General features: G+C 42.8%; 2 protein-coding genes across 2 annotated transcripts in view; one reads left to right on the top strand and one right to left on the bottom strand.

Annotated features, from left to right (window-relative positions):
• Positions 1 to 1,548: 1,548 nt before the first annotated feature.
• On the bottom strand, positions 1,549 to 5,452 carry LOC308101156 (uncharacterized protein). Its single transcript, XM_080450520.1, has 4 exons — positions 5,137 to 5,452; positions 3,487 to 3,636; positions 2,915 to 3,061; positions 1,549 to 2,215 (listed from the first exon to the last, which is right to left on the bottom strand). Exons 1-4 carry the CDS (start codon positions 5,167 to 5,169, stop codon positions 2,180 to 2,182), a joined length of 366 nt encoding a protein of 121 aa, XP_080306646.1. The 5' UTR covers positions 5,170 to 5,452; the 3' UTR covers positions 1,549 to 2,179.
• A 433-nt stretch (positions 5,453 to 5,885) lies between these two features.
• Positions 5,886 to 16,298, top strand: part of LOC308095512 (G2/mitotic-specific cyclin-B2-like) — a gene marked incomplete at both ends in the record, with an annotated part of 49,472 nt that continues 39,059 nt past the window's right edge. Inside the window, 8 exons of the mRNA XM_080442569.1 lie at positions 5,886 to 5,972; positions 7,393 to 7,509; positions 7,692 to 7,832; positions 8,750 to 8,950; positions 9,195 to 9,353; positions 9,456 to 9,701; positions 10,195 to 10,335; positions 10,483 to 10,593. Of these exons, the coding sequence (XP_080298695.1) occupies positions 5,886 to 5,972; positions 7,393 to 7,509; positions 7,692 to 7,832; positions 8,750 to 8,950; positions 9,195 to 9,353; positions 9,456 to 9,701; positions 10,195 to 10,335; positions 10,483 to 10,593 (1,203 nt within the window). The remainder of the gene's footprint in view (positions 5,973 to 7,392; positions 7,510 to 7,691; positions 7,833 to 8,749; positions 8,951 to 9,194; positions 9,354 to 9,455; positions 9,702 to 10,194; positions 10,336 to 10,482; positions 10,594 to 16,298) is intronic.

Below are 16,298 nucleotides of genomic sequence, written 5' to 3'. Positions count from 1 at the left end.
GATTGAGGTTGTTAATCTGTTTCTCATCCGTCGGTCTCCACACCCAGCTTAGCGGTGGAGCTAGCAGGCTGCATCTGACTCTGGTAAGGGGAAAGGTTGCGCGAATAACAGTTGGTGTTTTTCTCCTACAGAGCAGCATTACACCACATATGATGAGGATCACCTGAAGCTGATAATAAAGCACATCGCTAAGAATGTCGTTGTCAACGAGGGGAAAACAAAGTTCCACATATGATATGATGTGGTGCAGACTCCTACAGAGCAGCATTACACCACGTGTGACGAGGATCACCTGAAGCCGATAATGAAGCACATCGCTAAGAATGTCGTTGTCAACGAGGGGAAAACAAAGTTCCAGGCGAGTAGGCAAACGAAGGCATTTGGAAGTTGATGCAGTAAGATGTGGATGTTTGAATAGATGAAAACTAATGCTAAGATTCCCTCCTCTAGGATTTAATAATAATAATAATGAATAGCATTTTTATAGCGCTTTTCCAAGTGCTCAAAGCGCTTTACAATGGTTCATTCATTCATACAGGTGGGGGACATTGGGAGGTGGAGCGGCGAACAGTCGACGCCAGCGTCCCCACTTTTCCCACATTCACACACCAATGGTGGCAAGCGAGCACCGACCGAATCATTGGAGGCAATGTAGGGTTCAGTGTCTTGCCCAGGGACACTTCGACATGTGGTCAGGAGGAGCCGGGATTCGAACCGCCGACCCACGGATCATTGGACGACCTGCTCTACCTCCTGAGCCACAGCCGCCCATGATTTAGGCTTAATTGCTTACTGTAAGTTGCTCTGGATAAAGTCTGCTAAATGCCTAAATTGTAGAATAGTCTAATGGAGTAAGATAGGGATGTTTGCATAGATGAATAGTGAATACTAATATAAATGTTCCCTCTCCACTAGGGTTAGTATAATGTAGCATAATATAATGGAGTGAGATATAGGGATGTTTAGATAGATGAATACTAATGCTAGTTTTCCCTCTCCACTAGGCCGTCAAGATGAAGTACTCAGGGAGCAAGCTGATGAATGTCACTCGCCTTTCTGAGCTGCAGTCATCTACTGTGAAGAGCCTGCCTTCTCCCCTGCTTGACAACCCCTGAGGTTGAATCAGGCATGCAGACTTGTTGCCTTTCAGCTACATTATCTTTTTTTTTTCCAGATGGGGTGACGATTGAGCCTGCTCAAAATGAAAGGATGCGTGTGACTCGACAGAAAATGGCCAATCTACAAGCTCACGTGTTGTGTTGGGACCTTGTACACAGCCTATGACAAAGGGTTGTCTACTGTTTGTCTGTCTACTTGTCATGTGAATATTTGTTTTTTGTACAAAAACAAATCATGCAACATCAATTCTGTTAATGTTGTGTGCCATCAAGTATGTGTATTATGTAAAAAGCAAACTAGCAAAGGTCTCATATATCCATCTATACATTATGTAAATATCCATTAGTATAATAAAATGATCAGTTTGAACCATGAGAATTGTTGGTCTGACTCTTGAATTGGAGGTCTAATATGACGAGGCGAGGCGGAGGCGCACCTGAAGCCAATATATGCAGCACATCACTAAGAATGTAGTCGTCGTCAACCAGGGGAAAGTTCCAGGTGCAGTTTTGGCAAACGAAGGCATTTGGAAGTTTGTTTTCTGGCCAAGAGAGATGTCGGCAGCTTTTATCATAGCTCTTAATAGGCTCTACGCACAGAAGCCATATTGTAAAGAAATTGGGCCTCTTTCTTACTTCCTTCACAGGTCTTACCAATGATACTAATGAAGGCTCTGTTACATTCTGGTCAAACAGAGTCAGGGTGCTGGTATTGTGCATGTTGGCTCACTAGAAACACTCTGGTGCACCAGTGGGTTCCTTGGGGGGGTTCCAAATGGACCCCTTATGGGTGTGTAACTCTGAGAGTGTACAAATGGATTTGGTTCCATTTGTACACAGAGTTATGGGGGCCTTGGAATTAAAACGTTTGAGAACCACTGTGCTACACTACAGTAAATGGAACAGAGCCTTCATTAGTGTCATTGGTAACACCTGTGAAGTAAGGAAGAGGCCCAAAATCTTTCTAATATGGCTGCTGTGCATAGAGCCTATTATGCTCCTCAAACGCCGGTGTCAGATGTTCGTACACCTCCCTCGTCTCCTCATCTGTCCTGAAGCTCCTACAGGCTGAGCTGCACAGATGTGGAGTAAAGGATCTGTGGGGAGAGGAAGAGGGGAGAAAAGAGGAAAAGATAAATCATGAAACCACCTTCACCACTTCAGAAACATATCACTATCATCATCGTGTTTTCTGTTATGATTACCATCATTATCATCATCTGAATGTTTAAAGCCTCCTGACACTCTTCTTGCTCTGAGCACTTCCTGGATCTGCTGTCGCTCTCTCTGGACGGGTGAAGTTCACACAGGCAGTCTGTGCAGAACTAGCCTCACTACCAGCTTGGCTGCTTGATGAGGATGCTGTACTATCATGAGCCAAGTCCATTGAACTAAAACGTGTGTCTAGTGAAGGCCAGGAGAGGCTAGAGATTTTGGTGGACACAGAGGCCTACATGGACGGGTTGATCTTTTGATATTTATGACAGCTGGTGTTGACTCTGGTAAACCATCCTGTTTACAAAAGAAAATCAATGTTGCACAGTAACGGTATATACGGCGGTATATACACCATTAGATATGTCCAGTAAACTATTCAACTTAAAAAATGCAGTATAATACATACAACATGATCTAACATGTGGCCCCTCAACCTCCCTTTCATTTGTGGACATCTCCAGGCTAGTTGATGCATACATACATCTTAGAACACATCATATGGAGATATACTTCAATAAAAGAGACATTTAAAATAAAATGGAGTGCATCTATATTGCCAGCATATAATTAAAAAATACCTTCTCTTGGTGAGCTTTGCTGATACCGTAGTATGTCCCCGATATGGATTGACATGGACGTGCCATTGATGAAGGAATGTCTTTTTCTGCAGGACTCATAATCGAGGCCAAAGTAGGAACATGCGTGTTTTCAGAACCAGGGATTTCCTGAAATAAACAGAGGATGGGTTATATATGGACAAACTGTACTGTATTCCAATGGTTCTCAAAGTGGGGTCTGGGGACCCCCAGGGGTCTTTGAGGGTGTTCCAGGGTGGTGAAATTGTTTAATATATAAAAATCTGTTTAACCACTTTAACTCTATATGGTTGGCTGTTTGAAAATAGCAGATGAACAAGCTCACAACACGTTGTGAGCTTGTAGGACGGCCTTTTTCAAAAATATCTTGAAAACATTTGACAAATAAGGAATATTTATTTAACAAATCTTGTATAGGGTCCCTGGCAAAACATGTTTTCAGATGGGGGTTTGCAGTCAGATATATGGTAGTCCTCAACATGAAAACGAGAACCACCGCTGGAGTGAAAATTATAGCTACATACCGGTACACATACTACATATTGTCTGGATACCTGATGCCAAGAGTTGAAGAGACGAACTGGCGTAACGCCGTAGTATGAGCCAGATCTGTGTGGTCGTGCCTGTGTAGAAGAGGCCTTTCTGAGCACTGGACTGTACAGCTCAAGATTTGGAATACAGGATGGGAATTCTTCAGATATTGACTGTAATGAAATAAACAAGAGAACAAGAAAATTAATCGAATTAGCAAACAAACACTATTAGGTTGTGTTTTACTGCACTATCATCATGTTATAATACACAATCACACTATAAGACACATTCAACTATGAATCCAGTACTAAACACTATGGATGAAGAATGACTGTATATGCTAAAAAGTGTTTGTGGTTCAGGAATTTCCTCAGTAATTTATGGCTGCTGTGAAAAAAACAAAAACAGAAAAACAACTAGTATTCAACTTATCAGGCTATAGGCTCCTTTGGCTTCCCCCACCCAAACATATTATCTAGCTAGCTATCTGCTTTTCAAAATATCTTCTTCTAGGATGTTCCTCAGGTTATTTTTTTTCTCTGCATTTTTTTGTTTTGTTTGTACATATAGTGTTATTTTTTCTGTATTTTTGTGTTGATATTTGAACTGTTTTGTTGCTACTATAAATGCCTATGAATTGAACACCAAGGACCCCAATGGAAACAAGACAGCAAGGACTTTTTTGGACAGACCTTTTAGGCAAAGTATTATAAATGTAATTGTGCTGTTTACATTTTTGCTTAATAAAATATTTAATCAATCAATCAAAAGGAACCAGTTTACAAATCTAGCCAAGTATATGAAGTTAGCTTAGATAAAAGTACATAAAATACACAAATCCAACAGTCCTGTGGAGGTGGTAGGAGAATGGAGAATGGACTGTGGACTGGCAACGTCCTGCTATGAACAGAGGGTGGGTTAACCAACTGTACTGTAATGCAGTGGGTTCCACATGATATACTATACAAAATTCTGTTTTTGAATGGGATGCTTTCCAAACATACACATCCACCCCTTAACTTTAGCCTTGGTCCTACTCCTTGAACCAGCTCAAATGAACAAAGATCATATCTGAGTACAATATAATGACAAATGTCAACTGGAACTACGGTTAATTTATTTACTACAAACTATATACTATTAGCATGTTAGCTAGCCATGGATCGCGTCATGGCTGAATTTCAACCTGGTGTTTGCACGTTCTCCATTTACAGCCCGTACATCTACATAAACGTTAAGATTTCAAATATAAAGTGCTTACCTCATGGCCACGGATGTTACAATACTACTCGGGCCCTCAAAAGTACTCGCATCTTCCGTATTGTTCAATAAAAAGCATTTGAATCCGATCGGTGGCCATTCTTTTCATATGCTTTCAACTGCGCGACCCTATCGGTTGGAAGGTGTATTGCAGTCTGATACATTATAACTCTATGAGAAATTGGCCACCGATCGGATTAACATGTTTCTTATTGAACAATACGGAAGATACGGGTACTTATACCCACCCGAAGTGAATTGAAACATTCATGGCCATGAGGTAAGCACTTTATATTTGAAATCTGAACGTTTATGTAGATGTACGGGTCGTAAACGGAGAAGGAGCGAAAACCAGGTTGAAGTTTCGTCATGACTGTCATGTTTCAGGGCTACATGTTAGCATGTCTTACCTGAGAAGCTGTTGATCGATCCAGAAGTAACATGCTCTCTGTCTGGAAAAACTGACGGTACGGCTGTACTTTTCAACAGTCGTCTCTTTGGAAGATACTTGTAGTCTGTCTTCAGAAAATGACCACTGCACACATACGTTTGGTACGCTTGCCTTGCGTCTGTAATGGCGTGGAGCGCGTAGGGTGTCTGTAGCGATCAACCATAACTTCCACAACTCTTTATTCTCGAAAGGAAAACGATGTAAAGTTTTGTCTCCACAAAAATCACGAGTCCACAAACTTGACTAAAGACACTAAAGTTAGTGTAGGTAGGCTGCTTGCTGTGGGTGTGTCAGTGAGTCAGGGAACAGCGTGGTGGGTGACTTTGTTTACAAACCAAACCTCGCGAGATGTGAAACGTTTCCCCCGCGAGAGTTGAGGCCGCATCTATCATTATATAATTTATATGTTTAATTATATATTTTTTAATCATAAAGTTGACAAAAACTCGTTTGTTCGCAAACACAATATATAGGTAAATTTAATATAACATACATTTTTGTTTATATTTTATTTTTGAAGTTTAAACCTACTGTATTGTGTGTATAACATTGTTAAATAAAGTTAAAACCTCTAAAATGCCACGGTTTCGCTGTGTGCGGGAAAGTTGCTGATCTACAAGCTCACGACATGACTCTGACATGGTGCTTTGTGAGCTTGTAGATCGGCTATTTTCCCACACGCAAACGCGCGCACCTTCAAATGACGCAATGTGCATCCCTTCAACCAATGAGCGGCGTGCATTCGGCGGGCAGCCGGCCAATCAGAGGAGGCACGTGCGGTCTGTGGGCGTTGAGGTAGGTAGCAGCTGAGAGACCAACCCCTCAGATGCTCTGTGACATTGACTTCGATCGGCTGCATCTCCACCTGCGAGACACATCTTCTCAACGGACAACGAACAACGAACCACGTACAACGGACAACGGACAACGGACAACGGACAACCGACAACGCACAACGGACTTATTTCACCAACTACCAGATTTTTTTTGGCTTTTTGGTGTTCACTTTCTTTTTTCCAGCCTTTCTTCTTGACAGTTGCTTACGGTTTTATCGTATCTTCGGTGGAGTTTAGCATTATGGTGAGTACAGTAATTATGAAAAATATCTAGAGTTAAGCTTGTTATTCTCCCGTTACTAAACGTTAACGTTGGTGTCGCTCGCCGAACTGATCTTCCAAGCTTATAACCGACGCTTTGTCAGCTTGAAGATCTGTTCTCTGCTGGTCGACAAGCGATGTTCATTGAGTTTCAGTCTTTTGCGTTGTGGTGTTTGTGGCTTATTTGACGTTATTTGGTTGTGTTCGTGCTGTTTTGGTTGCTGTTTGCTCATGTTTGCTGGTTCAACGGCTTTAAAACGTTGGTTGTTGAGAGCATTTTGAATATTTTGAACGTTGGTGAAGTGTGTTTTGAACCTTCGTCGATCGTTGCTTTTTAACTAAATTCAGAATTGAACGGTTTTATCTTATCTTCGGTGGAGTTCAGCGTTATGGTGAGTAAAATAATTATGAAAAAAAACTAGAGTTAAGCTTGTTATTCTCCCGTTAGGCTAAACGTTGACGTTATGGTGTTGGTGTCGCTCGCCGAACTGATCTTCCAAGCTTATAACGGACGCGTTAACTTGTCAGCTTGAATATCTGTTTTGGTTGCTGTTTGGTGATGTTTGCTGGTTTAACGGCTTTTAAACGTTGGTTGTTGAGTGAATTTTGAATGTTGTGAACGTTGGTGAAGTGTGTTTTGAACCTTCTAAATAGTGCTGCACGATTCTTGCTCAAATGTGAATCACGATTTTCCTCCATGAGAATTGAGATCACGATTCTCACACGATTCTCTTGTAAATATAAAAATATTAAGCACAATTTTTTTTTTTTTTTAATGTTCTTTTTTTTTTTTTTTTTTTTTTTATCGCCATAATTTAAAATCGAGATTGCATAGGTGTCTGAATCGAGATCACGATCTTTTTTTGATTAATTGTGCAGCACTACTTCTAAACGTAAAGTGCAGTTTGAACGTTGCTTTTTAACTAAACACGTTGTTTTTAATGTCTGTTCTGCTCGGCAAGCGACATGAATTGAGATTGAGTCTTTTGGGTGTTAATATGTGGCTTAATTTATGTTGTATTTGATCCAGTATTGGTTTTTGGTGAATCTTTTAAACCTCAAGTGCATTTTTAACGTTGCTCTTTGTAACTGTTTTTGTTTCTGTTTTTGAATGTTAGTTTCAACAGTGGATGAACGTGCAGAACCCTGCATACATGGGGAAGACCAACAATGCTCCAAAGAGAGCTGCTCTTGGAGACCTTTCCAACTTTGCCAACAAGGCTTCTAACACCAAGGTAATATTTAAACCCCTTATTCTCAACCTTTACAATTTCACAGTCCCCAATTTGATACTTTTTTTCAGATCCCTACACTGAAATCCTTTTGTTAATTTAAACTGACTGTTCATTTAAACAATTACGTTGTTTACATTTAATTTGTATACCTCTAATGTAAGGTTCCCTTTGTAAACTCTCAGTTCAAGACAGTACAACAGGACAAGGCCCTGGATGGTGTCTACACAAGAATCCTACAGAGGATCCCTGATGTACCATGGGTGAACGTGGACCACATCAGAAATGTGGACCTCTGCAGAGGCCTCCCGAGAGTCGCAGACAAGGTCAGGGAGAGAACGGTGGCTGGGCACTGTGGCAGGCACCTGAAACTGATGGCAAACAAACATACACAAGGCACAGCTAGGAGGGGAGAGAGGCGCACCACCTATGTAGACACACTGCAGCGTGACAGCAGAGCTAACAACACTGCAGAGCTCCTGACGGGGGACAGGAAGGTGTGGAGAGCGTCCATCCTGGAATCCCGAGTAAGTTTTTGCTAGTCTGCACTGTAGCACTGCATATCATCGCTGTCGGGTGGAAACATTCTATCTCCATATTTCAACTTTATGTTTTTATATAAATGAATGAATGCTCTACGTTGTCGTATCATGCAAAAGTAATTACTCGACTAGTCACAACGCGTTTTTGAAGATGGCCAAACCTATTTAGCCCTGAGGCAGATTTCTTTTATAAACGGCCTCTAAATGCTAACCTTCTGAAAAAAAAATCTTCTTTATTAAAAAAAAGAAAAGAAAACTAAAATCATTTTGTCAGTTGCTATACAGTACATGGAAACATCTAAAATGACAGATGCTTTCCCAGATTGAAAGGTATAACAATGTATAGGCTTTCCAAGTCTAAATGGGTTAAGTGTGTGTGGGGTTTTATAAATATTGAACCAAATGACAGGTATTAACAAGAGCTTGTGACTAAATAATAACTACATTGGAGCCATTGGAATTGTTTCTTTTTTCCATTTCCTCAAAAGTAACAGTTATGGACATACAAGGTTTCTACCCGACAGTGACGATATACACTCAGAGTTACAGACCTGTAAGGGTCCATTTGGACCCCTGGTGGTCTCTGGACCCGATGTTCAGAACCAGTGATTTAAACTATGTACAAGAAACACATTACCTACAGTTTAACTTCAAAGAAGAATGTGTTTTGAATTTATTTTTTATTCTTTTCTCCTTCTCAGAGGACTGGAGTTGCCAGAGTTCAGGCACCTCCTCAAGTGTCTCCCTCCACTGGTCCAGAACAAGCTGCAGATGTTTCCATGAAGGAGGCCTTCCCTGACCCGCTTCTCACAGTAGAGGACATTGATGCAGGAGACTCACAGTTGTCCCACCTATGTTCTGAATATGTCAAAGACATATATGCACATCTAATGGATCTAGAGGTATGTGATGCCAGAGGCATGTTTTCTTTACTACATGATGTGACTCACTTTTTACTTGACGATTCATTGTCATACAAATAATTGCGATTAACGATTTAATTGTGTTTTTCAATTGAACATTGGAACATAAAAATGTAATTTCTATTTGGCTTTTAGGCCATGTAAACATTATGTAATAATTGTGACAGGCTTAGATGTGACCTGGCGTCTTGCAGCAATGTAATGAAGTCTTTTGTTTGTACAGGTAAAGCAGGCTGTGCGACCCGGGTTCTTGAAGGGCTACGACATAACGGCAGACATGCGAGCTAAGCTAATCGACTGGCTGATCCAGGTTCATTTAAGTTTCCAGCTGCGGCAGGAGACACTCTATCTCACAGTTGCCATCTTGGATCGTTTTCTGCAAGTAAGGGCAACTTACAAATTAGTTTGCCATTTGATCTGCTCTTGTCTTTCTTTATTTTCTTTTCCTTTTCTTTTTTTAATGAGCTGTTGTGATGTATTACAGGTTCGGTCAGTTTCACCAAAGAAGCTCCAGCTTGTTGGTGTCACTGCCTTGCTGGTGGCCTCAAAGTACGAGGAGATGAGACAAATAGGTGCCCCAGGGATCCAGGACTTTGCCGACATCACAGACAACGCCTTCACAACCACTCAGATTAAACAGATGGAGCGTGTAATGCTGAGGTACCTCAACTATGAGCTGGGGTTCCCGCTGCCCCTGCACTTCCTCAGGAGAGCATCCAAGGCTGCAAGCGTGAGTCACTGTTCACATGGTTCACTAACATACAAGGTGTAGTGATCAGACTTGACCCTCTGCACCAAGACTTTGTCCAGACTGCAGGCAAAATCTGATCTTTAGGACTGACTGTCAACACTGTTATTTGCAAGTGGTTAGTTTGGATTTGTGTTGAAAATAGCAGATCTACATGTCACAATTTGACATGTAAGCTTGTGGATCGTCTATTTCCCACAAGCGCCATGATCGTTCACAGTTTCAGTGTTCAGACTGAAACACACATTTAGAAAATTAGATTTCCATGAGGTTTTATGCTGTTCAGACTTGATAAAACAACTCTGATTTCCAATCTGGTTAGGACAATTATCAGATTTGGCCTGACGGTGTGAACATAGTCTAAATGAACATAGGTGGTGACTGGTCAAATGGTGGTTAAAATAAAGCATGTAGAAGGGTATTTTCAATTTATTATGCAAGCATGCTTTTTAATAGTGTTGTTTGTTTGTTCTAGTGTACTGTGGAGAGACACATGCTGGCCATGTATCTCATGGAGTTGACACTCCTTGACTACGACATGGTTCACTACCGGCCCTCTGAGATTGCTGCTGCTTCACTGTGCCTCGCTCAGCTGCTGCAGGGTGGCCTGCCATGGGTGAGTTCAATAGAATCAATGTATATGTTGGCTTATTAGTACAGATGACTAGCTTGACATTTTGTCTTTGATTCTAGTTTTTTTCCCCTACAGAGCAGTATTGCACCACATATGATGATCCTAACGATTGTTTTTCATGTGTTGCAGACTCCTACAGAGCAGCATTATACCAGGTATGACGAGGCTCACCTGAAGCCCATAATGCAGCACATGGCAAAGAATGTCGTTGCTGTCAATGAGGGGAAAACAACGTTCCAGGTGAGTTGGCAAACAAAGGCATTTGGAAGTTGATGGAGTAAGATGTGGATGTTTGAATAGATGAATACTAATGCTAAGATTCCCTCTCCACTAGGGTTGGCGTTAGGATAAATATAGGTTAGCATGTTATTTAGACAGATGCTAGGTTCATGTGTTTATCTGGCATCCTATAGTTTCAATGTACAGATTATTTACGTTTTGATACTATATTATTTAGACTGATGCTAGGTTCTTAGTTTTCCTATGATCCTAGATTACTAAGACACTACACTGTCTCTCTGCATGTGATGTACAGTGTGTTTACCTGGCTTAATTGCTAATGCTTACTGTAAGTTGCTCTGGATAAAGAGCGTCTTCTGAATGCCTTAATTGTAAATTGTAGTATAGTATAATGGAGTATACTATAATAAAGGAATAATAGGGATGTTTGCATAGATGAATAGTGAAGTACTAATATAAATGTTCCCTCTCCACTAGGGTTAGGGTTAGTATAATGTATAAAGTATAATATAATGGAGTGAGATGGGGATGTTTAAATAGATTAATACTAATGCTAGTTTTCCCTCTCCACTAGGCTGTCAAGACAAAGTTTTCTGACTGCAAGCTGCTGAATGTCACTGAACTCTCCGAGCTGCAGTCCTCCATAGTGAAGAGCTTGGCTGCTCCCCTGCTGTGGTCAGTTTCTTCTGCATGATTGTGTCATTGCTGCCGTGGGTCTTATGGCATTATGTTGTAATGAGTCTATTTAGCTCCAGGTATTCTATCTATTGTGTCAGTGTCCTATTATAGTTTGTTGACACAGAGAGCGTTCTGCTTGGCTTAACTTAGTCAACGACTAGTCAGTGGACTTCTATCACTCTGAGTTGCCTGTGTTCATAAATGAACAATAACAAAAGGCATGTATATAAATCAATAATCTCTAACAGTTTTATTATTATTATTTTTTTGTCTGTGCGTATATAGGTATTTACATGTGTGTGTATATGTATATATGCATATTAGTTATTATTATTGCTTTCTTCTTTCCTTTTTTTTTCATTCTAGAATTCAGCTAACAGTCTTTGACACTAACGTACTATTCAGTAATGCTTCTTCTTCTTCTTTCGTGTGTCATCATCAGATTTCCAGTTCAGTAGTGTACAGCCACGCCCTCGTCTCAGGTCCCACATCGAAGAGGCCGGCCTCCGAGGGTGGTTTATACAGGGGACAGACTGTGATTATGTGCTCAGCGGTCTGCTCCGGCTCCCCACACTCGCATGCTGCTCCGTCCGCCAGGCCCCACTTCCTCATGGATGTTTTGAAGCATCCGACCCCGGTTCGCAGGCGGTTCAGCAGGGTCCATTGCCGGCGTGGCAGTTCCTCTCCTTTAATGCCGCCTCCCGGGTCCTGGATGTAACGGTGGATGCATGTGGGCCCGGCCAACTCCCACTCCTGCTTCCAGGCTGCCGCCAGCCATGCCTCTGTAGACAGGTCCTCAGGGATGGACCTGAGCAGCTCTTGTACCGCCTTGCTGTACGGGTGGCGGGACTTGAGCCTATCTAGAGGCAACACTGTTGTGGTGGTGTTGTGCAGGATATGCCAGTCATGTCTACGGGCTTTCCTTGCAAGGGATTCAGTAATGCTGTTGACTGTTGTGTATGTACAGTATGTTTAGGAGCCAGGGATTAATGTGTGTGTGTGTGTGTGTGTGTGTGTGTGTGAATATGTTTGTATATATCCATGTAAATATCTATGAATTATGTAAATATCATTAATATAATAAAATTATCAGTTTGAACCATGAGAATTGTTGACTCTTGAATTGGAGTTCTATTCTCCTTTCAGTAGTATGGTAATGTTTATGTTGAATTAAAAGAAAGTTATGGCACTAGGTGTAATTCTCACGCCCATGAAACCTCCACCCGGTTTACTATGTACTTTTTCATTTGTCTAAGAAATAATTGAATAGACAAGTGGTTCCTATTGGTGTGCCTTGGGATTGTTTGACAGTCACGCATTATTTCAAATACAACTATACAATTTTTTAATATACATAAGTATTTTGTGCACACCCATTTCCCAATACAGAGGCAAATTATATACCCACTAAGAATATTTTAACCACTTCAACCTGGCGTCCTTATTAAGGCAATCCTTTATATGCTCTAAGCTATATAATTTTTCCCAGACATAAAACAAGCTCATATTGCGCCATACTGAGCTTGTAGATCGGCTATTTTCGCTATGAATACAGGTGTGCCTTGAGATTTTGACTTGTCTGTTGGTGTTGGGCACACAAAGTGGGGAACCATATCGATGGACAAAATGCAAAACCTCCTATGTGCAAATTTCATGATTTTCGGATTTCACTGTGGATGAGTACTTTAGGCTATGCTGCACATGCTCAATCTGTCTGCAAGATAGTCCCGCCCCTCATTTTGTCAGAAAAAGTCATTTGACTAAAACCTCCTATCTTGTTCAGTGCCAATTAGTGCTAAAATGTTGAAGCGCAAAGCCTCTTATCTGCACCAGAACTAGTTGAGCAGCAGACAGAGCTGAAACTTGGGAATTCTATGTTATGTAGACCGTCTAAATGTCTTTCAGTTTGTAGTCATCTATTATTTTCAAAATAAAAAAGTGTCTTCCCCCCTTACTAGTTAAGTATTTGTTAGTAACTCTGTCAAGTTAATTGCATTGCCTTGTTGATTGCTAATGATTAGTGTCAGGTGGTGACACTTTTATCACACCAAGAGTGTGAGTTGATAAAAAAAATTAATGGTAATACTTCATACAGTACTGTAGAATGTCTTGATCTCAAAATGAGCATAAAAAATCACACCCTGTGTGAAGTGGGCGGTGTCTTGCTAGCTAATCACAATACTGAATGGAGTCGATCAATCATGTACAAAGGATAAATACATTTATTGAAACACTCTTTATGATGGACAAAACCATAACTTGAAAAAAACCAAATATTGGTTTTTTTCAAGTTATGGTTGCTTATATAGGGCTATGCACATGTGTCATGTGACACTGGCCAATCACAGTCCTGAATAGGCTGTGATTGGCCAATCACAGCGCAGGATAATTCTACTAATTTCCTGGGCCCAGATCACAGCGCAGGAAAATGTACATTTTTCCAAATCTCACTTATAGGGGCGGTTTCACCGCCCAAAAAAGCATTATTTAACAAAAATAATGTTTGTTTGTAAGCCTAACTATTTCTAGGTAAAAACCTCCTATGTGCATCTATGTAGATAGGAGGTCATTTTTAGGTATAGATAGGAGGTTTTGGCATTGAACATTTTGAACTTGTGGTTAGAGGTTGTCATTGCTGCTTAAATGTGAACGTCATTGTCGTGATTTTTTATTAATTGCAGATCAAAATCACACGTGAACACCGTGGCAGCCAACAACCCTGTGAAAATATTGTGGTGTGTCGGTTGGGGGGTATGAGGGTATGGGGGTGGGATGGGGTTTGGAGTTATAGGGTGTGGGAGGTGTGGGTGGTGGTTGGGGGGGTATGGGGTGGGGGGTGCATGAGGGTTTGGGTGGGTGGAGTTTGGGGGTTGTGGTGTGCTGGTTGGGGGCATGGGGACCGGGGGTTCTGGGAGTGGGGGTAATGGGTTGGGTGGGATTTGGGGGTATGAGGGTATGGGGTGGGATGGGGTTTTGAGTTACGGGGGTTGTGAGGTGTGGGCTGGCAGTTGGGGGGTATGGGGTTTGTGGGAGTGGGGGAGTATTGCAGGTGGTGGAGTTGGGGGGTAGAGGGTATGGGGGGGATTATGTTGAGGGGGGCATAGGCCAGTTAGGCCGGATCATACAGGATAGGGTCTTTGCGATGCGAGAGTGTGGTCTAGCCAACACCAACTCGGGACCCCTGAAGTGGGATGGGGTTTTGAGTTATGGAGGTGGAGAGGTGTGGGCTGGCATTTGGGGGGGGGGGGGTTGTGGGAGTGGGGGAGTATTGCAGGTGGTGGAGTTGGGGGTAGAGGGTATGGGGGGGATTATGTTGAGGGGGGCATGGGTCAGTTAGGCCGGATCATATAGAATAGGGTCTTTGCGGTGTGTGAGTGTGGTCTAGCCAACACCAACTTGGGACTCCTGAATCGCTGCCCTCCACACTCTCCTATCTAGCATCAGGGTATAGCTCTACAGTATTGTTGGCTAAGCTGTTACGCCGAAGTGCATCTACGTAGGTGGTGCACTTCTTGTCTCTCCTGGCTTTGCCCTGGGTTGGCTCTCATAGTGTTAGTTTGCTTGCCACTAGTTATGGGTCTCTGACGCAGTGCCCTGCCTCATCCTTCTCTCTCTGACTTTGTCTGTGACCCATGGTAGGTTCCTGTAGAGGACCACATTTCTGATGTGGTCCGTCCATGTGACTCCTAGTGCCATTCATAGCATTCTTGTGTAGACTCCATCCAAGGCCCTTTCCTGTTGTGCTGTGACGGTCCATGTCTCAGCCCCATACAGCAGTACTGACTCCACTGTAGCTATACAAACAGCCGCCTCTTGAGGTCTTCCCCCATGTCTGATTTCCACACTCTCCTCATCCCATGCAAGGCATTCCAGTCAAGTGCCCCCCGGACCTTCAGGTCCTGTTCCATTGAAGCAGTCCAGGCCCAGGTTATTAGAAGTCCTGGACTGCCTCGAGTAGCTTGTCTCCATCATCTGAACCATCTTCTCAGGAACTCCATAGGCCCGGAGAAGGTTCATCAGATTCCCCCGGTGGATGGTGCCAAAAGCCTTTTGGAAGTCATGAAGGTGATCACCACTGAAAGATTCCGCTCCTTACTCCTTCCAGAATCCTCCTCAGCACCAGTATCTGCCCGAGTTTCTCATTACAGGGTCTAAGATGGGTCTAAGACGGTTGAGGATCTTCCTGTTAGCCGTCTTGGCAACTTGTGAGCTCAGGCTAATGCCTTGGTGAGTTCGCCTGACTTTGGTACTGGATCGATGATCATTTTGCTCCACAGCTTCGGCAGCTTGCTAGACGTGTGTGCTTGATAAAATCCAACACCACCTCGTCTATGGGCACATACATCAGAACCTCTGCTGTCACTCCATCTTCCCCGCAGCTCTTGCCTCACTTGATAGTAGCCTTGGCCCTCTGGTACTCATCCATGGTGAACCGTCTGGTTTGGGAAGGTCATGGAAGACAGGAGCATCGGATCATCCTCTTCTTCGGTTGAAGGAGGATTTCCTAGGAGTGTTTTGAAGTGCTGGTACCATGTTTCAACTCGTTCCTCTGCGCTTTCTCCCCAGATCTTGGAAGTCTGAGAAGAGCTTCTGCCAGAAATGTCATTGATGAGCTCCCAGCTCTTGCCATGTTTCTGGTTAACATGCACCTCTTTAGGGGGCACGGTGGCACAGTCGGTAGTGCTGTCGCCTCACAGCTAGAAGGTCCTGCGTTCGATTCCCGCAGGGGACGCTGTGGGCGCTGGGGGTGTGTTCTCTCCTCCGCGTCATCAGTGCCCATACCCTAGGTGGGGTTGGCGAAAGGGCCTTTCTGTGTGGAGTTTGCATGTTCTCCCCGTGTCTCCTAGGGTAGGTACCCTCACAAAAACATGCAGTAATCCTGGTCACTATACTGCCTCCCCCTGGCCAGCCGGGGCGCCTGATGGAGGGGAAGGGAACTGGTTGGAATAACGTGTTCCTTCCACGCGCTACGTCCAACCAGGGAAACTCTCCCCTGTCAGGTGACAAGAAGGTAAGCAAAGCAAAGC

The sequence above is a fragment of the Gymnoscopelus braueri genome, assembly GCF_963280865.1.
Source record: "Gymnoscopelus braueri genome assembly, chromosome: 2".
NCBI lineage: Eukaryota > Metazoa > Chordata > Actinopteri > Myctophiformes > Myctophidae > Gymnoscopelus > Gymnoscopelus braueri.
Note: the sequence above shows the minus strand (reverse complement) of the source record. Positions and strands in the feature narration are given on the sequence as shown.

Bases quoted from the DNA above. Each gene is read 5' to 3' on its own strand.
- LOC308101156 (XM_080450520.1), bottom strand. From the start codon at position 5,169: ATGTTACTTCTGGATCGATCAACAGCTTCTCAG. The intron at 3,637-5,136 runs GTAAGACATGCT...ATTTCATTACAG, and splicing joins ATCGATCAACAGCTTCTCAG to TCAATATCTGAAGAATTCCC. The intron at 2,216-2,914 runs GTATTTTTTAAT...CTCTCCCCACAG, and splicing joins GCAAAGCTCACCAAGAGAAG to ATCCTTTACTCCACATCTGT.